The sequence below is a fragment of the Dendroctonus ponderosae genome, unplaced genomic scaffold (genome assembly GCF_020466585.1).
Source record: "Dendroctonus ponderosae isolate FM_Combo_2020 unplaced genomic scaffold, Dpon_F_20191213v2 Dpon_F_20191213_1, whole genome shotgun sequence".
Taxonomy (NCBI): domain Eukaryota; kingdom Metazoa; phylum Arthropoda; class Insecta; order Coleoptera; family Curculionidae; genus Dendroctonus; species Dendroctonus ponderosae.
Genome location: NW_026017110.1, coordinates 23,717,734 through 23,740,224, shown reverse-complemented (window position 1 = coordinate 23,740,224; position 22,491 = coordinate 23,717,734). Strand labels below are relative to the sequence as shown.

The window sequence follows — 22,491 nt, the reverse complement described above, 5'->3', positions numbered from 1 at the left end:
AAATTTTACTTCTAATTGTATTTTCAGTTTTGAAGATAGTTCTAATATTAAATTTTTTACCTACTCGTTTAATTTGATCTGAAAGTCCCGGAATAAATGGAATGAAAAGGTTCGTAATAGCTTTATTTTGATTTTGTTTTGTTCGTGGGAATTTAATTTCGTTAAAACATTTTTCAATAAAAAAATTTGGATAATTATTGAAATTTAGAATTTCTTTTATAAATTGTTTTTCTTTGGAAAAATTAGATTGATTACAAATAATGTTTGCTCTATCATATAGACTTTTTACGATACCTTTTTTAACCATTATCGGGTGATTTGAGTCGAAATTCAATTATCGGTTAGTATGAGTAGGTTTTCGATAGGCCAAGGTTTCGAAATTGTTTAAATTAAAAGAAAAAAAATTTTTAGGCGAAATACCCAAAAAGGAGTTTGTAAAAAAGAAGCTAGACTTTTATAAACGAAAATATCACAAAATGTTAGTCAACTTAGAAAGGTTTAAAACCTTAATTGTATGCCTATAAAATCGATGGATTGAGCTACTGTTTGCGATTTTTGTCGAGAACAATCAAATCGCCCAAAATTCAGTTATTCGACCAATTTAAATGCAAGAAAGCCAGACATATTAGAAGCTTAGGAATGTTGAATGAAAATTCCAAAATTAGAGTGATTTTTCTCTTGAATTTTCTTTCTTGAATTCTCTTGAAATGAAATTTTAGCATGTCTAACTGTTTTTTTATGTATTTTTATTATTTTTTAAGTAAAAAATTACACTTGCATGCTCTAGAATAATTATTAATTTTTTCGATAATAAAATATGTGTTATTTAAAAAGGGCAGAAAGACCGATTGGGTCGATACTTATCCTTTTTCTATAGGAAATGAAGATATATATATATATAATTTAAAAATGTTATTAAAAAGTGTTGAAAAATAAGTTTTAAATGAAATAGAAAAAACCGCCCAAAATCAATTTTTCCCAAACCCAATTTCGACACATTTTTCTTATTTAGTATTAAAAATAAGGGCACGCCAAATGTCACAAATACCTTCTATTATGAGTATTCCATATCTTGAAGCATACTTAAAAAAAAATGTGTAGTTCTTAAACGAATATTTGAGGTCTATTTTAATTTTTTTATTACGATAAACAACGCAGTAAACAAGTGTATTTTCGTAGGTTACTTTCTGTTGTTTGATATTCATTGTCGCTTACTTGAATTAAATTAATAACAATCACAAAATATACGTTCAGTTCTTATTTTAAGTGTAATAGATAAAAGGAAGAAAGAAAAAAAACGTACCAGAAGAAAAGAAGGAAAAGAAAGTTGTTGAAAATTGAAAACTTTGCAAACGAGCTACAGTTTACCAATGTTGCGGCCCTAACTCAAATAAGTGAGAACTTAAAGTAAGTCGAAAGAGAAATTTACGGAACATGAAATGAAAAACGCAAAAAAAACCCATTCTCAAAAGTCAGCAAAAAATCATAATACATTACTTTTTTGTTTTTAAGTTCTTTATATTGTTTTCTAACAATATTCGTGATTTCGTTATATTCAAGTAACAAAATAGGTTTCTTATATTATTGTATTTCGTATTATTGATTAATTGAAAGAAGGATAATTATAAATAAAATGGTTGTATGATGTACGAAATATTTTTTTCAATTCTCCGAGGAATTTGAAATTACTTTACATGAAAGTCACGTTTAAAGAGGTTTTAATTCGTATGGCCGTAGAGTATAAATAAATTAAATATACCGAAATTAAGCTACAAGTTCATATTCAAAGAATTTTCTAGAATTGATTTTTACCAAATTAAAATTTGCAATGTATATAAAATTCGTCTATTACATATTTTAATTGAAAAATGAAACATTTATCAAACAAGACATTATGCATGAATGAATTAACTAAGTAATTTAAAATCTGATATGTTCACTAGTTGGTTGCTGGTTTTAGTATAAAACGTTGCTTTTCTTCCATGTCCATAAATCTGCAATTTCTACACAGTAACCGAAATTTCTAGATTCAATAATTTGTTACGCTGCATTCAAAGTTTGTTGAATTTGTTTAATACATATTTTTTTTTCTATTAAACCTGTCGTTATAGCAGTCGTGCAATTCCGTATAAAAATATCTTCAAAACTAGATTTTGTTTGGTTTAAAAAAAAATTGAAAAGCATATTTTATAGTCCTGGCATGAGGATCCCATTTTTTCTCTTATTGTTCTATGAGAACATATGGTTTTTAGGTCAATAATAAACAACTTATACTCGTATACAATATTAACTTCATAACGTTTATTCGCTTTTGTCGAAAGTTTTTGTACTTTTCGGTTTTTATCTGGTTAAAAAGAATTCATTATTTTATGCAGAAAATTCCAGAGTAGATTTAAAATCGTATTTTTTATAGAAATCTGACTGTCTGCCAGTTCAATGATATTTAAATGAGCAATTTAAAATATTATTTATTTACTTGCTTCGCCCACTTTGGGAAGCCAAAGTAGGAAAACCCAAAATGTAGATTTTTAAAATCTCAGTACTCTCATAGAGTCAGTACGTAATATATACAGTAAATATTATATTCTTGCTATATAATCAGATCTGATATTAATTTATGATTACAAGTAATAATGGCCATTATTCATATAGTTAAGAATGATAGTTAAATCAAATAAAATAAACAGTTAAACAAAACTGTTCACAAACTGCAATTTAACTCGTAAAAAACCGCGACTGTTTATGCAAAAGCAACATTAACTGCCGTAACATTTGCATACTTTTTAGAGGAATACATTTTAAGGAAATTTTGCAATTTTTTTAACAATATAATATCATTTTCTTTGGAAAACGCCAATTCGACGTTTTGTATTACCCCAAAGGGTTTTCACACCGTTGCTATTAATTTAATTAGGTCTAATTCTCTTTAGTATGGGATAAATAAACAGGAAAAAATGTGGATTGCAAAAATTCCTTAGATATTTAACATTTAACAGTGAATAATTTTTTTTTGCTATAAAAAAGTATCTATATTGTTATATCATAATACTACGAATAATATCAAATAAAAAGAACAAAGTAATTAATTTAGTCGATAGAAAAAATGTAATATTTTCACATCACAGTTCTTAACAGTCAAACGTTTAAACTCTTTCGAGAGAACGAGATCTGGGTTTGGAATGCGAAAAAACTATTCTAAATGTTTTAAACTATTCATGTTATTCAAGAACAACATTTTCAACGATTTTAATATTCACGTATGCTGCGGTATTCTAAAAGATCTGTTAGAGGAATTATTGGAAAAGTTTCTCTGGATTTTTCAAATAATGTTCGAAATTTCTGAATGCACCTGATTGGCGGGATTGGCAGAAGAGGCATCTTGGCCACCGAAACCACCGGATTTCACTCCCCTTGGTTTTTGTGGACAAGGACACAAAGGATGCATTTTCTGAGACTCCCAGACAGCATTCTCAATGCTGCATCGTTTATCAGAGCGAATAGTTAATATAAGCGCAACAGAATTAATGGTATTTGTTTATAATTATTCGCTTAGTTTTGTGATATCTTTCTTTGTTAGTTTTTAAAAAATCACAAAATTATATTGAAATGAATAAAAATCTAGTTTAAATCTTGAACTTTTTAACTTCCTACACTACACGTGTCCTTAGCATATTTTCATGCCCTGTTGAATCACTTTATATATGTTGGAAATGGATATTGAAAATTAAAGCAAGTTGAAATGAAATTGATATAATATAAGTTCATTGAAGTGAGCTTAAACTAAAACTGGAAGAAAGTAAAATTTATTGACACTGATCTTGAAATAATTAAATTCATTTTTAGAACCAACATTCAAACGTTATTCATATTGCGACATTTCGGGACACCCCTTGAGTTTAAAAGTTAAAAATATCACCCCCTTTATACAGGGATGTGTTACTGGCAGAGGGGAACGTCCTATTAACTACACACATAAAGTTTACTGTTGATTTCTTCACACAATTGCTTGGAAAGTTAATTTATGTATTTCTCAAAAATGTATAATTGTTCTGTCTTAATTTATTACTCAAAATCAGGTCAAGTATGGAGTTACATTTTTTAAAATTCGGTATAATTGCGTAGGAATAATTACTTTAATCTGTTCCACAGAAATATTCCCTTGATTCATGATTCATCCTGCGGTGCATGTTTCTTTGCCATTTCAAATATAATTGGCCTGCTTTAATAATATCCACTGAAATAGCGCTATAATTAAATAATGAACCTCTGCACAAATCAAGTCATTTTGTGTTCAATTATTACAGGTTTCCGATGATCTAATATTCTTGGATTTGTGTTTCGAAACTTTTATGCACAGTTCAACGAACCTCCATAATTACACAATCGGTGTACCATTAATTGGAAAAACGTTATTAAAGGTTTTTGCAAAATGTTTTCCTTCTGACTCACTAAAGTACATCGCGAGTAAAAAGCTAATTGAATATACGTAAATCTGATAAACGCCATTTATCATTTAAAATAGAGCACAGTAATTGGTTCCATTCCATTTAATGTCTGCAGTAAAATAAAGGAGTTTACATTTTTATTGTGTGTTTATGTGTTGGAAATGTTGTAATGGTCTGGATATTTACTGGTAGGTGGTTTCCCAAGTTTCTTTCCACAAAAAGCAGTTTTGCTTTTCTTAAATTCTCTGATGTGATTTGCATTTGTGCAATCGAGGATTCGGCAATTTAATAAATGGCAAAATGGCTGGAACTTGATAAATAATGCAATGTTAAAAACATGCCTTCATTTTTGATATCTTGTTTATTGCCTGAGAGCAATTAGAAATTCAACATTTGAGACCTCAGAATGTTTCCTTTTGAACTAAAATTGAAAATCTATGTGTCTCATTCAGTGAAATCGATATACGCTGTTTTGCATTGAATTGCATTTAAACTAAGGTTACTCTCCTAAGATTTCGCACTTCGCAAAACTCAATTCACTTTGCCAATGAATAATTAGCACTATCTCAGAGTTGCGACATAAATTATCTATTCTGAAATGGCTTGAATTGAGTGAAACATTATCAAACTGCTTTGTAGATATAATTTGCTGCCTTAGTCTATGAAAGGGGCATTTATAAGCATTACTAATCAGAACCCTCTTTTCTTTCCTAAGGAAAAATTGCAATCAGCAACAAATTTAAATTCAACGTTCAAAAAATTGCTTGCACATCGTCAATTATGGATGCACACACGATATTTCCAAACAGAAACTGAATGAATGAACAACAAATTTTATTTCATCGTTGAGCTCTATTGCGCAAGATAGCGCGACAAATTAAACAAATGTTACTAGATGGTTGGTCATACAATTTATTCAATATTCTATACAGTTTCCAATGGAAAATCTGCAACTAAAATCGCTTTTGGTTAGTTTTGCTCATGCAGCAATTAAATATCCTTTAGCACGTCTATTCCACTTTGTCCTATCTACTATCTTATCAGCTCAAACACAAATATTTTAATTTTACTAGTAAAATTTAATTTTTGTGATAAAGATAGATCCGCACCGCTGTGGGAACTCGATATAGATGGACTGGTAAGAGTGCCAAATGATAATATTTTAACTTTATTTGGTTGCTATTGAATGAATTGTGCTTTTCACAAAAATTATGCCAATTAATTTGAAAGTATATTTAAATGGGGAAAATTACTAATTGAGTCGGGCTAGAATAGTAGGCCCTGAGTCATCTTGCGGATTATTAGTTATTAACTTTTCCTATGCGCAATCAGCCTATTTTGCTGATCTATTATGTTAAAACTGCAAAATAACTGGTCAATTTATTTGGCTGTCTTTCTAGCTAAAGAGACCTATCAGATTTTAATTAAATTCTTAATTAACGTTAAACACCTAATCTTATATCACATCTAAGTCTGTTAATTGGCTCTCACGCCATACTTACATAATGCCCCATTTTCAACTCAATTTTCATCCATTTCAATTATAATTTTAAAAAAATGTAAGTCAATGGATATAGCAATTCATTTTAAAAAATTGAATGTTTTATTCGATGTTTTTTTCAAATCTTTTCGCTTTTTATACATTTTAAATAAATCGTGAATTTGAAAATTCTGGCAGATAAGAGAAACCTCTGTTCTGTAGTTCCCTACATTGACTTCAGATTTCCATTGTTCTCTGGAAGGTTCTTATTAGAATCTGTGGGATTTTAGGCGTAAGTGCAGAATATATGCAATGTATTTACTTATACACTCCATAGTATTTTAACGGTGTCCCATAAACATTACTTACTAACTATATGCATAATGTTTTACATGTTACTTAGCAGAATCACAACTAATAAAATGTACCAATATCAGTGCTCTTAACCAGAAGTTCAGTGGCATTTGAAACCGATTTCGCATTTTTTTATTTATAAAATGGTGTTAAATCGCCTTTCATTGTCGTCAAGTTAAGTCATTCCAATAATATAATTCGTATTTTTAGTATATTATATCCTCTTGAGTGGGCGCTGTTCGATAACGTTTATGCAGAGTTTGCGTATAAACTGGCAAAGATATCTACAGACGACTAGAACAGGGATGCTTTATAGTTTAATTAAAACCTTCCATAAATATGCTTTCCAATATTTCCCGAATATAAATCGACTTCACGGGTATGTGTTTAAATTAATAAATTTTATTTGTTGGCAGGGCAGAATCTCAGGCTGTTCTATTTTGGTTTTCATGCCTTGAAAATGTTCAAATGTGGCATTAAAAGCATTTGTTTGGAAATCCGTTCCACTTGTCATTTGTGTGGAAATTTCGCAGCAAAATCGGTGTAATTTTATTTTAAATGATGGCGTCAAGTTAATCTCGCTTTCGATGCTTATTGTAGCAGCGATAATCCAATAGAAGCTAAATTATTTTGCTAAATGTGGAAGGAACTGAATAGTTTAGGGGGATTGCCAAAGGGACGTTTATTCATAAAGCTTGTGTTTCTAATAACGTTCTAGTGTAATAATAATTATAAATGTTTTAATTAGTTTGGCTGCATTTTCGTTAACACACAAAGAGCGTGTAAAAAGCGGACGTGCTGCTTGTTGAAAGTTCTAATAACGTATGAAAAAGCACAAAACTGAAAAAGAGCAAAAGTACTAAATTCATACAATAAACAATACTTGCCGTGTCAAAAATCTTAAGGTTGTTTGGGTTCAAATGAAAACTATTGTCTGCTTATTTCATGACTAATCACGCGTTGATTTGAATGCATTTGAAACTAAAACAGCAAACATTTTCTATTATGAAAAGATACTAATCCATGTGTAAACTATGCAAATAAAAATATAGACGAAAATTAATTTTTAAAAATTCCTGATCTTATAGAGAACATAAAATGTGTTGAATCGAAACGCTGAACGAATAAATAAAATAAAGGCATTGAAAATCAAATACAAAACTTATAAATTACATTTACACAGAAAAAAAATTAGCGCTTATTGACTTTGATTCTACAGCTGTAAAACCCTTTTTGAAAAGTTCACCTCAGTCCCAATTTATTACATTCGTTTCAATAAGTAGAAATATTTCTAGCTATTTTATAATTTTTGAACAATGTTAATACATGAACAATACATATTTAAACACAAATATTACATTTACTTGCAACTATTATTTGCTATCGTTCAGTTGCACATTCGCCGTCAATTTCTATGTAGAATCAAAACATTTACTCAGTATTAAAAAATTAATTCTGAATAAGTGAAAAAGTTAGTAAGAAGTTTTTGCTGGAAATTGTATATATTATAATTTTGGAGAAAATGTATTTCTATTCGTTATGAGAATCTCTGAAATTTCGCACATAATCGTAATTAAAAAATAACGATTGTCTTCAAATTATCAAGACAAATAATTGTTCGAAAACAGGATGTTTGAATAATTCTGTTTGAGGAATAGACAGTTTGCTTGAAAATTCGTTTTTTACTTAATATACATCCAAGAAATATAAAATGGAGTAAATAAGCAAGAGCAAACTATGCGTTGACGACACTGCACTGATTATGCACGACAAAACAATCACAAAAGTCGTGGCTTTTTTATTTTATCCGCTAACAGGCGAAAGAATGGTATGGTTTTATAAATGAAGACCAAAAAACAAAATGCAATGAAAAACCAGCCACTCTTACCAAATCACTGAATTAACACCAACTCTCCAACAATTAAAACAAACCTGAACAGAACTTATCCAAAACAAGAAGTACAAAAAATACCCAGAAAAAATTCTAGGCCAAAAACTGAGACACTCACAAAACTAAGTTTTAAATAAAACCGCAACAAAAACTTAACAAGTTCTTAATATACCTTTGCTCAGATAGTGAGAGAAAACGAAGCAATACAAACTAATTGAGCTAAAATTAATAACGAGGGCAAAAATATAAGAAAAACACATAAAGTTACAGAGAAAAAAGAAAAACAACCGCCTGAACTTTACGATTATAGAACCCCTTTTGTGTTACAAGACGTAGCAGGCAATCATCTACCATCATATGTTTATGTACATTTCAGTGCCGATTGAAAGAACTTGAAAAACTGCAGAATACTTATTCTGCTGAAAGCTGGATGCATCCAAAGATACATTTATCGAAAACCCATACAGTAAAGCTATTTCGAGAGCCTTCTGTAGGCTCATTGTTATCTCTTCAGGGTAACCGATTTTCGGAACAATTAGCAGGTAAAAAGGCTTCAACATATTCTTTCACCGGGTCGAGAACGCGTCATTCTGAAGCCAGAGTTATACGTTTCGTTTCTTCTAGACTAGAGTTTTCCCTATTTTACTGACGAGAAAAGCAGTTAACTTTAATATTTTTTTAAACGATTGAAGATAGATTTGTGGGATTTGGTGGGTAAGGTGCTCATGCACTCAACTTTTACAACTGGATAATCATCATGTTGCAAGCTCAGTTGCTTTAAAGAAGCGGGTATAAACATGACCATTTAAAAAAAAACTAGCTTCAATCCGTCGTGTATGTAGAAAACCATTCACCGTATATATTTCAGCTTTAAACAAGAACAAACATTCGATTTAAAGTGGAGATTAATAGCAAGTTATCTTCAGATTTTTCTTTCCTATTATTTAAACTTTTTGTTGCATTTAGTGTGTCTTTAATGTTCTCCCTCTTAGTTTACTCTTATTACGAACTCTTCATTTGAAGAATCACATTTTAATTTACATGGTATTAGCATATTGAGAGCATTGTTATACTTAAAAAAGTTACGTAGGCGCAACCTCAGAAGTTTTCCAACTACAGAATTTTTTATTAATTATCTCCAACGTTCGAAAATATATAAAAAACAGGAATTGCAGCTTTTCAATTTGGCGGACGATGCATGTTCTATATTAAATCCATGTGCCTTGATTGATTAACTTTTAATAATAAATTAGTGTGTTGGAATATTAACGAATTATGTCAATAAAATCTTATTTAAATATTAATTATTGTTACTGGATAAATATTGTTACAACAGTCTTCTTTTTTTGAGATTTCCGGGTGTCCAAACATCAGCTCAGCTAATTTTTTAATAAATGTATGCATTTGCAAACGCTAATTAATGTCAATTTGTACACAGTGATTTAATTTGTTAATATGTTTAATGGTTTGTCAATTATCTTGTCCATTTCAAATTCCAATCCAGCTAGAAGCAAATTCGCCTATAATTGCTAATTTGCTCTTAATAAATATTATAAAGTTTTATAGCTTGAATAATGAAAATTTGATTTTTTATTGAATATTTAAGGCGGGTAAATGACGGGAAAAATACCACTATATTTTCCAGTTTTGCGTTTTTCCCAAGATTTAACAATTTATTTTTTAAATTAAAGTATAAATCTTGCAAAATAATTTTGTCATGTAATTTTAAAATACATTTTTTCTTTAAATTATTTGATCAAACCGTAAGGAAAAAGTTTTTCATGATTGAACGAATATCTACTATTTGTGTTGAAATGCACAAATCTAATATAATACGCTAAGCTCAGTCAAACAATGTAATTTCTAGGTGCTTGTATCTCCCAATTAAGACAATTATTTCGATTGAAAAGTCGGAAGTTTTCTCATAACATTTTTTGTAAAACTGCTCATAACAATTGGTGGAAAAGAATTATTTGCAAATTCGTCCGATATTTATGAACAGAAAAAATTGATCTTGCGCGAAAGACGAATGTTTTGAACTTGAACATTTTCATCGCTGGTTTCAAACTGAAAATACGATTAATTGCCACCGAAAATTTGATATTCGTACGTTTTATGGACAAAGCGAATGACATAAGGATAGACACAAAAAAATAGAACTAACAATACAAAACAAACAATACTCCATGGTTGTCCAAAAATATGGCGAATTTTCTTTGATCGAACAGGCCGGTGTTTTACTGCAATGGAACCAACAGAAACAATTTTAAAGTTTAGAAATAGCGAAAGCACAATTTGGCCAAAAGGTTGAGAAAGTGCTCTTACTGTTAAACATAGACTTATATTAAAAAAAAAACTACATGGATCAAGTAGGACTATCGATATTGCAATTTCACTACACAATCGACAAAATGTTTAAGCATAATATGCGAAAAATATTATATTAGCTAAAAACAATTTAGTTTATATAATTTGCAAAGTTTTCTCACAACTCGGTCAAAACCACTATATTTGATTCGTCTGCTTTTTGCTGGAAAAATTACCTTTAATGTTAAAAAATCGGTCATATTTCACTTGCTTTTCAGCTTCAACAATTTTTGGCCTTAAAATTGAAAATGCGTACTTTGAATTTTTTTTTCCTTCCAATAGTTCAGTTACGACATGGTCTGAAGATTGAAAGGCATTGTAACAAAAAAATTGTACATATCGCGAAAATAACGCATTTTGAACATGTGATTGTTTAGTCGAAGAATCTCTCTATGGAAACTGTTATGGAACATTAAAATAAACCGAACTTACTTATCTTGCACAGTTTGTTTTTAATTTTGTGATTTTTCGACGCAAGTAATATAATGAACAAAATTAAATGTAGCAATAGTGAAAGCTTTTCATTTTTTGAATTTCGGCTAAAAGTGAATCAGTCAATGTAGGTGGAAAAACAATAAAAACGATGCAATTTTCATACATTTCCTTAAAAATAACGTTTCTTTTATGAGAAAACCACCAAATAAAACGATCTAAAGTTTATTTTTAAATAGCTTAATAATTAGAAGCAATTTTCTATCTAATTTGCTTTTAAGTTGTTAAACATTTTATTGGAGTTGAGTTTGAGTTAATTCGATATTTCAGTGTTTTTGTGGTAATATCGGTGAGCTAAAAGTCTAACTGCTTAACTGAAGAAAATTCTACTTGTAATTTTTAATATAATTTAAATTATTTTTATTGAATATGATTTACGGTCGCTTTATCAACAATAGGCAATACAACATTCCGGCCTCTAAATTACGCCTTAAATAATAAGATTTCCCTAAATCTTGTTCTCATTATTATATGTATAATTAAAGACATATATTTAGGCCAGTCTATTCATTTGCCAGGTGAAATTGTCGCTGAAGTCAAATCGGGTTAAGATGTCTAAATACCGTTACTATTACCGATTTTAGAAAGTTTAGAATGGCTGAAATCGTTGAAAATGGCTCGTGTACTGCAGAACAGCGACGTGTTAACTAACGAATAAGCTGTATAGAAGCCTACAATAATGGATTATAAAGAAATTTCATCGAAAAAGGGAAATAGGAAAAAAAAGGAATTTATACGAAACTGTTTTCATTCAGAAGTTTTGCGTAAGTCTGCATTAAAAGAGGGAAAATATATTTTTGCTTTTTAGGTCAAGGATTGAGGAGGAGATTAAATTTTTAATTAACTAACGTTGGTTGTTGATTTCGTTCGTGTATCTGAGTATCTTAAACGACATCAATTACATCAAAACAGTGTTTTCTTTGTAACTTTTTTAAATTTCTACATGAGGCTGTAATTATTCAGTTGTTTCTTTTCCGGAATTTGTCTATGAATGTCCCAAATAATTTCTTTAATTTTTTTTAAAATTAAATTGTATCATTCTTCAAGGGACCTTAAGATTCAGTAATTCTAAATAAGAATTCGGTTTCTTGAACCATTTTCAAACATATTTATCATGCACATATGTGGAAGTTGCATTTATTTACTGCTCATTTCTACTCTGACAATACACAATATACACAGTTTACAATACACTGACTATTTTTTAATGTGGCGCATTCTGAAAAATGCCATTTTGTCTTTTAAAATTTAACACAACTTTTCATTTATGTCTGCTCAGATTTTCCAAAAATTACTATCTAAATATGTTAGAGCTTGAATCAACTTCAAAGTTCAGTAGTTCCACTTCTGACTTACAGTTGAATTCTATTTTATGTAGGAAAACTTACTATTATATTGTTAAGCATCTCTACACACAGTTTAATTATTCCTTTTTTTCGTTACAGTTTTTTCATGAGCGCAATTTTGCCACCATCCAAATGACATGGCGACCAAGGTCAAGAAACAGATTTCAGCTACGAAAGAGATAGTTACTCCTCAGAGCAACAAAAATGAGGCTGCCAGCAGCAGTGCAACTCAAAAAGCTGGCGCTAAGCTTCAGAGCGAGAGCGGCGAAATTAAGAAGAGAGGCCGGGGGCCGATGAAGAACTCCGTGAAATCGATCACAGCAGTGAAGAAAACCGTTCAGATGAAGGCGAAGAATGTGAGGAAGGATCTGAAAATCAATCCGAAAAACATTGAAAGAGTTTTAATGGAAAATGGAAAAGGTTAGTGATTTTTTATTGAGTAAGAGTGGTTTGTCCTTTCGGTATTTCTTTTATCATATGTTTCTTTATGTTTTTAAATCGGCGATTTTTAAATGCTTCATAAGAAAATTTAATTAGATGGTTTTTAGCAAATGTGTGCGCTTTCACTAAGGAATCAATTATTCCCTGTAAAACAATACTTTTTGGAACTTAAATTCAACATGGAAAAAGTCTTGAAGACTATGAAAAATGACCTTTCAAGTAGTGTAGGCTTTTATGCAGCAAAAGTAACAACTTAAGCCATTCGTTCATCTGCAGACACAATACACAAAATAATTAATAAAAATTCAAACATTTAAAATAAAAACGTAAAATTTTTCGAGTCAAGAAATGACAAACTTTAGTTTTTGAAACAAAAATTGTTTCTTCGTGGGTTTTTTTTCATTTATTGATTTAATTTTTTTACTATCTCTTTCTTATTTGTATGCACTTGTTATTATCTTACATGATTTAGTCACCACAGAAGTGAAACCAGATAAAAACAAATCAAAGTCATATTTGCTTTTATTTTATTGCAAGTAGGAATAAAATGTGCAAGCAAATGGATACATTTCACATACTTGCATGAGTTCACTAGAAAATTTCCTCGTTCGTCTCCATCTATGGAACATGCTTTATATACGCTCTTTTTCGTTATTTACCTTCAGTTTATCAATTATTTTTGCTCTTCAATTAAAGGCAATGAAACTGGATTTTTAACCAGCTTGTTGAACTTGAGTAATCATCTAATCGGTAAAGTAAAGCTAATTTATTGCACAGCCAGTTGATTTTTGCGGGTTTAATGTTAAACCAGATTCCTGAATTTTATCGATACATTTTCCAAATGTTTCTTAAGCAGTATCTTTACTTGAAACAGGAATATCGTAAAAATGTGCATTTCCGCTTTATAGATTATGAAGAATGTTCGATATCGTTTCTTGTAAAAGCTCGGGTGCACATTCCAAAGAACATTCTATTGAACTTGCATTTGAGAAACTACTTAACTAAAATTACGAATCACTTGATCGAACCCCAAAAGTGTCTGGAAAAAAACTAAACACGGTTCGAAAAAATTGATAAGCGCTTCTTGAAGAAACCAACTATTAGATCGTTTCCGTGATAATGTTTAAAATGTATTTGGGTGATTTTTAAAAATGATTTAATCAACAGTTTAATTAATAAAGAATGTATTGTATAAAAACAAGTAAACCACATAATAGATAATTTCGGAACAAATAATTTGATAAAAAATATATAGATTCATAGTACAGAGAGTATAACTAATTATTTAAATCTTTATCTTTATTTACAGTTTTGAAACGCGCGTTTTCCTAAATTTTAGTTGTTAATTATGTAAAATTCAAATGTATTTGGGCTGGTTGACATCTTTGTTTTGCGTTTCAATTTATCAACTTGAGTCTCAAATCTAGCTCAAAAATGATTTTTTTTGTTAGGAGGTAACGAAAAAGACCGGCCAAACTTTTTCTAACTGATATTTTGTCTTTTCAGATCTGGAAGGGAAAAAAATCCTGCTGAAAAACGACCTCAAAGAAGGAGTGAAACGCGGTCGAAAGCCCAGAGTGCCGAAGATCAAAGTGGAACCCGGAGAGGATCCGCCTCCCGTTCTAGAGCCGATTTTTCCGCAGGACAACAACATGGAAGTGAAAAAGACCCCGAAAAAACGGGGAAGAAAACCTTATAAACTACCCACATTGATTGATGTGATGGCGATCAAGTCGGAGCCGTTGGAGGACACTGTAGGCACTAGTGAGTTTTCTGGGGATCCTGCTCTCTTAGAAGTCATTACTCCTAAAGTCAGGAAACCTAGACAAAGGTGAGTTGCTGGATGTTCTAAAACTAGCACTTTTACAGCCCGTTTTCTCAAATCTTTTGATACCATAGTCTCTTTAGAGAAAGCTCTTGCCTTCGCTATATACGCTGTTGCGGTATCTGTAGTATGCAGAAGCTTATTTTCTTACAAGACGGTTTTCTGCTGTCGCGCCAATGTTGAATTTATAATTAAATGATATATTTTTTAATTTGTACTTATGTTAATGAAATATATGAATCATGTATTTTTTCCTTAAATTACAGAAAACCGAAAGTAGAACCCGGTTCTATAGACGAAGTGATGAACGATCTCACCTTCCTGATAGATACCGCGCAAATCAAAACGGACCCCAATCAATCTGCTTTGGAATTGAGCAAACTCGTCACTCCGAAAGGGAAAAGAATGACCAAAAAGCAACGCTTGGAAGCGATGAAAGAGGACTTGATTAAGAAGGAAAATATCGAAAACTCAGTGAGAAAATTGAACCCAGCTGAAGTGAAATTAATCGAAAGTTTAGATCTGAATGTGGCTAAATATAAGACTGATTTTCCTAGAGAAAAGCGACGGCATAGTGTCGAAAAGTTTCCGGTCACTCCGGTGGATTCGGGTGCTGATGGACCAATGATACCTCAGTTATCTCTCTTCAGTCAAATGCCCAGGTAAGAATAAAACAAACCGGTGTAGTTACAAAATTATTCTTGAAGGAATTCTCCGCATGTGTTTGGTCTTATCTTGCTAATTATTCCTTTTATTACCTGTACTTATTTTTTCTCAATTACTTCGTTATATTTTCATACTCACTTGATATTAAAACGCGGAACACAACAAAGTATTTTGTTCGTTAATTTTATAGCCCTGAATTTTCGTTTTAAATTCTATAATTTGGTCACAAACCAATAATTCTTTAATTGTTAACTGCTGGAGTGAGTGAAAAAGTATAAAATCCTAACTTTCTTCATTAAGAAGTTTAAGTCCGCGAACATCAAGAAGAGTGTTAAAGATGGGCTTAAAGAAACCGAGTCCGTACTCAACCAGATCGGACTCGTCAACCCGATTGCTTCGTAATGGCAAGCACAGACAGCTGAAGACATTTACGTTGCTCGAAGGACTGGAAAATCCAACGAGACGGCGCCGACTTCAATCTGATTTTAGTGGTTGTGAGGTTCCATCCAAAATGTCTGGATATGAATCAGACAGCAGTTACTCCGACTTAGCTTCACTGCATGGAAGCGAAAAAGATGGGGACGTCCTAAAATTGGTACAGCTAAACAATGTTGCTTTTTTCACAGCGTTTCATTGAATGCGTCCTTTCAGGCCAATAAGGATGTTGATGGCCTTTCAATGGATGAGTCTTCAAGCTTCGATGTTAAGTCTTCAGTAGCTTCAGATCCGATCAAAGCTGCTGCAGGTTCTGAAGTAGAAAGACCGTTATTTGACACCAATTCCAACGTTTGTGATAATGACTCAGTTGAAATCGGCGAACACACTAAGTTAGAGTATATCGACTCTAATGCGCCCTTAGAAGAAACATCAAGCACCAAAGTTCCAGATAAAGGAATTTTATTGGATATAATGAAGCATGCCTTTAGTGATATCGAACTTGAATCTGGTTTAGCTAAGGACGAGGATTCGAAATTGCATATAAGAGCAAGCTCATCGGCACCGAATGTTGAGGTAATTGTACTATGATTTAAAGGGCAAGGCCCAAATTTAATCTTTTAAAAGTAAGAGCATTTTCCAATATAAAATTATTTGAACCTTTTAACCGCTTGAATTGAAACTTTTCTTAATTGGTAAAATACCTATAGGAAAAATTTTCTAAAATTTCAGATGAAGCTTTGCGCTATTTCGACAAATGATTTATCGCCAACTGCAACAGCCACGAATTTGCCACAAAGCGGTCCCTCAGAAGGACTATCTGAAGAAGAAGCACTGATTAGATTGTTAAATGAAACGGCTCCAGAACTAAGCGATACCGGAGTTAAACACAACAATACAGGTACCACCTAACGGATTTACTAAAACTTCATATCAGAAATTAATGTTTTTTTTTCTATTAAAGGGAACAAAGCAACTAAAGACGACACGATTGAAGATGTTTTTAGTGCAAATATTGTAAATGATTCTACAAGTTTACTTAGTTTTCCCAAACATTCTACACCAAAAATAGTTTTATCTGAACAAGCGCCGATTTTGGTTAGAGAAATATCACCTCAAAGTAAGCAACATTTTTATATCAACTAATTGTTTTGATCAACCGCATCTCAATAACGGATCTTTTGCTCTTGATTTTCATCATTTAATCTATTTTTGAGCAAATGCGGAGGTTTCTATTAATTATTTCTGTGGGTTTACGTGTTATCACTCAAATTTGTATTGTTCAAATCTGCCAATGAGGAAAACTTGATATTAATAATTTGCAACCGTTGAAAATAATTTTTAGATGTGGATAAAGAGGGTGTGATTCCTGTAATCGATAACATGGCTGTGGCCGATCTAGAACCGCAACAAAATGCAAAACACCTCGAACCTCCACTGCTCGAGTCGAGCGTGCCATTGCTCGAACCGCCAGTAGTTAAATCTGCTTCTAAAATCGACGCAAAAACGCCCCTGATTGACGATAAAAAAATCGGAATTGCCGTGACTGAAAAGGATAATGTGGTCTTATTCTCTATTGAACATTTAACTGATGACTCCGGTGATCTGGATGTTAGTATGGAAGACATTAGTCAAAACATTGAGGAAGGACACTCGGCAATGCCGCAAAATACAAGTGGGGCCGAAGCAGCAATTAAAGAAACTGAGTATGTAGAGCATGGTAAGTTACTAAGCATATTCTGAACTAAACGCGTTATTCATTGCGTGAATGGGTTTGTTACATTTCTGAAAATATTTAAGCAGAAAGTGAGGAAGTAGACCAACCCGGGGCCAAAAATGAGGAATCTCAAGTTGATGAAACTAAAACGATTGAAAAATCAGTGGAAATCGAAAATGAGTCTATAGACATTGAAATTTCTGAACCATCACAAGTTGCTGAACAAGCAACCGGTGTTGAAGCCAGTGAAGTTCCTGTAAATGAAGGTCAATTGGAAGTAAAGCAATCTGAGAAGAGTGTAGAGACTGATGTACACATGACTGAAAACGAATGTGATAAACCTAGTGAGACTATTGAAAAGAGTGATGAAACTGTAGATAATAGCAAAGCGGTAGAAAATGTTGTTCAAGAATCACCTGAAGAGTTGGCGCAAAAGACGAGCATATTAAATGTAAGTTTGCCTGGTAATTTCTAATCGACTTTGATTACAACTCGCGTTTCTTAGGCGCTTGGCCTGCAGAGTTTACATGCTCATGCTGTTGTGATCGAGGCGGGCCCGGGCCCTTCTAGTGGGCGGAAAAAAGGAAAAGCTTCCACTGCAAAGAGCGACGGTTACACTGGAACTTTAAAGACTGTGATAAAAATTAATAAAAGGAAAGGAAAGAGTTCGTTTAAGATGACAGTGCAGAAGAATAAAACCAAGAGTGATGCTGCTCCTGAAGACGGGGACGACGCATACAAAGTTTTGAAAGAAGTAAGAGTTTGCTGTTTAAAAAAACTGGCTGTTTACTAATACAATTTTTTACTTTAGGCTGGTCCTAGCTGCTCGAAATATAACAAAGATTCCTCCGATACAACTGGTGCGCACCGAAAATCACATTATCCTAATCGATCTAACATGGGTAATTATATGGTTTTGGGTTCAGCTTTTTTAAACTAGTCTATGGAATATTTTCAGTTTAAACTTTTAATTTTTTACACCGTACATGTTTTTTTAGAACGTCTTAAGTACATAATTATTCCATTTTTTAATTATTATTTTTTATTAATCACATTGAAAATCGGTCAGTTGTTCCATTCACACTAATTGTCCTAATTTATTCTACAAAAATACTTTTAAACATGATTCTTCTATCTGCATTTAGCTTTTGCATAACACATAATACTTGGCTTTCAATAGGCATTTTATTGGTTTTGGGTTTATTGATCATCTTGTGAGTCGTGCAGTTTTGAAGCATTAAGCTTGTTATTTCTTCTCTAGCTAATGGGAATTTTTTTGCGCTATTTTACGAAAAAAATGTAACCACTGAAAATGCTCTGTAACTTGTGTGAAAACTACTACAGCCTTATTTGAAGCATTCAGTTCTACAACTCAACATATGAAAAAGTTGACTACTTATCGTTCAGCCATTTTAGAATAATAAATTTTAAACTGTTTATAACATTAGAAACCAAAATTTTAATTGAAAAAGTATCAACGTTATGCAAGTGAATATACATTTTTGTTAGTTCAGTTTAATAATTTCCATTTAGGAATATACAAAACCTTACTTTGGACGATCTCAAAAATTTCCTGAATCAAAGTCAATATTACCGGTTATGCCATTATTTAATAAATCTTTATTTTATCACACTTTAGACGGCAGTAGCGAACACACATCCGATAGCGAACAGGCGAATTCAACACCGGACAAAAACCAACCCGAAAAGTCACTTATTGTCCCGGAAAAAGCCAGTTCATTTAGCATCCATCCAGGAAGACTGTGCAAGGACGAATGTTCGTACTGTTTCGGAAAATTCGGCTTATTTGATACGCCGTGTCATATCGCACAAATGAAGAGCGTGGAAAGACAAAATAAGATCTTAGCCAGTAAGTTCCGAAAAATTGCAGTTAAAACAGATTTACTGTTTAACGCTGATAAAAAGAACTTTGACACAACATTTTTCACTTCAGCTGAAACTCATTTAACTTGGGACTCATGTCTTTGCGACGCCTGTTATCGACATGTAGATCGGAAATCAAATTCCCCCTCGTATATGAACAAATCTCAAAAGAGAAATGCTTTGGTGGCGCCGGGACCAAGACAAAACCATTGTTATGTATTGGGCTGTAATAACGTTTCTACCAACATCCTACGAAGGAAATGGATTATCAAAATGCGAACGAGTATTTGCCAAGTGGTAAGTCTATCATAGTGTCAGCTGCAGGCGTTTTTAAATCGACTTCATCGCCTTTCAGATAAATCTAGATTTGGACAATCCTGGACTTCATTCGATCCCCATTTGTGATGAGCATTTTACGGCGCTGGAACATTTGATGATTTGTGCCATGTGTAAGCGCCGTTTGGCTCGGAATCATATCCACTATTTAGGTCCAGAAGTTCGGGAGCTAAACCAAGCTCTAAAGGATGACGGTAATCTCTTCTAAACTAAAGTTATTTTGATAGTGGTAATTATCAATTCATTTTTTATTCGTTTAGCCATTCCTGTTGCGCTGTCTGATAAGCCAGTCGTGTGTAAAATGTGCAAATGCTTTGCTTCGATATTACTAAAAGATCCAGAGGAACGTATGGAAAATAGTATCAGCTTTTTCAAGGATTACAAGAAAAGGTATGCATCTTCAGAGAGATTTTTTTCTATTGCTCATATCGCTTTTCTATTCAGGTTGGTGCATTTTAACAGCAAAGAGCCCCCGGATGCCAACGTGCCTCTAGAGCCGATTGCAATTCCGGGCAAAACCGAAAAATCTACAGATAAAAAGAAGTCAGAATCTAGAAAGAGAAAAAGAGTGAGAAATTCTTCTAATGAAACGAATAGCCAAAAGGGCAGCCATGATGAAAAAGACGATGATGATGAGATGAACTTGAGGTGACCCATTTTTATTTTCAAGCATTTGTATATTAAAAAAAATGTTACAGGACCAAAAAACGAGTGCCTTCATCCGATACAAATAATTCACAAAGTGCCAACCAATCTCGGGCGCAGTCTCCTGACGATGGAGACGACTATGGAGGGGTGGATTACAACACCCTTATTCCTGCTATCGCTATGGACTGCCCGAGCGACAGTGAAAGCAAGAAAGACGGATTTAACAATTCCGATGGTTTAGAATCCACCCTGTCTACTTTCGAATCGGTAAGAAACTACAGGCTTGGATCGAAATCGATGAATTCTATTCATTATACATTTTTGTTTAGATGGGCAGATCTGTGAACATTTCCGCTTACAAGAGCGGGGAGGATACGAGTCGGTGTAACGACTTGGCTGCTCAAAAACTAGTTCAAAATCCGTCTATATCGCTCAAACCGAACTACACGGCGATCAATAACGAGCTCTGGCGAACTGGACCTTCCAGCAAACTTATCTCTAATCCTGCTTTATCAGTTAGACAACTATTTCCAGGCGAAGAAGAGTTGGGTTTAGTGGGCGATATCGATTTCCAAAATGTGTCCACTCGCACACCGGAAGGCTGGGAGAAAAGCGTCGCAACTATCCAATACGATGCAGATACCAAAATCTTATGGCAAGAACTACAAAAGCCTTATGGCAGTATGAGCAGTTTCCTGCGGCATCTCGTTCTACTGGAAAAGTACTTTAGGTAAGTGGTAAAAATGGCGATTCTTTTAAATGTTAACATTAATCTTCTTTATAGGAATGGAGATTTGGTTCTGTCGCCATCAGCCAGTCATCATGCAGTGAATTACAGAGAGAGTGTGCATAATCGATTGCGCGCCTATGACAATATTCCTAGCAATTCTACCCATGGTCCGCCTTCCAGTGTGCTTCAGTTCAACAAAATGTCGATGAAAACGAGTGGAGGAGGAATCACGAACCAGAATCAAACCAATGGACTGCCGCCAGTCACTATCAGCCAAATTGGAAGATTTAACGAGGTGAGATTTGCGTTTTTGGAATTCGTATGAACGATCAAGAGAATGGTAAATGATCAAAAATTATTTTTCTTTTATTTTCTTGATCAATCATGATTATCTACTCCCGTTCTTAATAATAAAGGTAACATTTTTGCAAAAAGAGGTTTATTGGAATTGGTCTCAAGTCAAATCAACCCTTAGTGAAAAATCTAGGTAAATAACACATTTCATTTCATATAAGTTCTGGTAGTTTTTGTACAACGACACTGAAGAATTCACCACTTGTCCAAAATGGATGAACTCGATTGTTTCATCAAAATATGAGTCTTACATAAGAACATTCACACCGAGTTTCACTAAAATACATCATACCGTTCTACCGATATTTTTTGAAGAACTTTGACCATCAATACCAGAGTAGCCAGACATTTTTTGTTAATGAAATTTAGGTCAGATCGTCTCCTTTTGATGAACATATACACTATCGCAGTATCCTTTTGATCATGTGCTTACGGGACACCCTGTATAATAATACCAGGTTAGCGCCAATCAAAGGCAAAATCCGATTTTGATTGAAGTCCAAATATAATAAAGTATAAAGTAACAAAATATATCAAAACCATAAGTACGTAACTTAGTAACTCATGTACTCAACTACGTACGGTTGTGCTTGATGAGATATAGTGTATAAATACAAGACTTTTGTAAGACTAACGAATAGAACTGATCCGAAGTAAGGAGTATTGGATCCCAAAGTAACGAGTATATAAAAATAACCGAATCTCACACCACTAATGCACAGTAACTCGAATTCTAAGAACGATCATTTGATTTAATAATTTCAGAATTTTAACTCAAGAACGCCGATAACGCTACAACAGCTGAACCAGCCGCCCTTGTATCCAACCAATGTTGTGCTTCAAAATATCGCGGCCTCCAAAAGCCGACCGCCTGGTCTGATTTCCATCAATCAAAGAGCACCGGCACCGACAACAATGAAAACACCGATTCCCAGCCAAAAGATCAAGTTTCCGATTACGAAAAATTGGAGGCCCAATCTGATTCCCATTAACTCGAGTAAAAAGGGGGAGAAAAAACCAGGACTCATACAGGTAAGAAGGCGTAATTTGTGGCGGATCGTTGGAAATTTTTCAATAATT

The 22,491-nt window shown here is 32.8% G+C and overlaps 1 protein-coding gene across 6 annotated transcripts in view; it reads left to right on the top strand.

Annotated features, from left to right (window-relative positions):
• Window positions 1–22,491, top strand: part of LOC109533983 — a 30,633-nt gene that overhangs the window by 4,463 nt on the left and 3,679 nt on the right. For 3 of the 6 annotated variants that reach the window (XM_048660591.1, XM_048660593.1, XM_048660592.1), the window contains exons 2-21: window positions 12,475–12,795; window positions 14,323–14,647; window positions 14,908–15,303; window positions 15,608–15,902; window positions 15,959–16,318; window positions 16,475–16,643; window positions 16,707–16,862; window positions 17,088–17,462; window positions 17,543–17,910; window positions 17,965–18,213; window positions 18,271–18,361; window positions 19,099–19,329; window positions 19,414–19,640; window positions 19,699–19,873; window positions 19,940–20,069; window positions 20,124–20,327; window positions 20,378–20,594; window positions 20,657–21,057; window positions 21,112–21,352; window positions 22,177–22,443. In XM_048660591.1, coding sequence (XP_048516548.1) covers window positions 12,513–12,795; window positions 14,323–14,647; window positions 14,908–15,303; window positions 15,608–15,902; window positions 15,959–16,318; window positions 16,475–16,643; window positions 16,707–16,862; window positions 17,088–17,462; window positions 17,543–17,910; window positions 17,965–18,213; window positions 18,271–18,361; window positions 19,099–19,329; window positions 19,414–19,640; window positions 19,699–19,873; window positions 19,940–20,069; window positions 20,124–20,327; window positions 20,378–20,594; window positions 20,657–21,057; window positions 21,112–21,352; window positions 22,177–22,443 — 5,160 coding nt within the window. In that variant the 5' untranslated portion in view covers window positions 12,475–12,512. The remainder of the gene's footprint in view (window positions 1–12,474; window positions 12,796–14,322; window positions 14,648–14,907; window positions 15,304–15,607; window positions 15,903–15,958; window positions 16,319–16,474; window positions 16,644–16,706; window positions 16,863–17,087; window positions 17,463–17,542; window positions 17,911–17,964; window positions 18,214–18,270; window positions 18,362–19,098; window positions 19,330–19,413; window positions 19,641–19,698; window positions 19,874–19,939; window positions 20,070–20,123; window positions 20,328–20,377; window positions 20,595–20,656; window positions 21,058–21,111; window positions 21,353–22,176; window positions 22,444–22,491) is intronic. The other 3 variants (XM_048660595.1, XM_048660594.1, XM_048660596.1) reach the window with 3 other exon arrangements.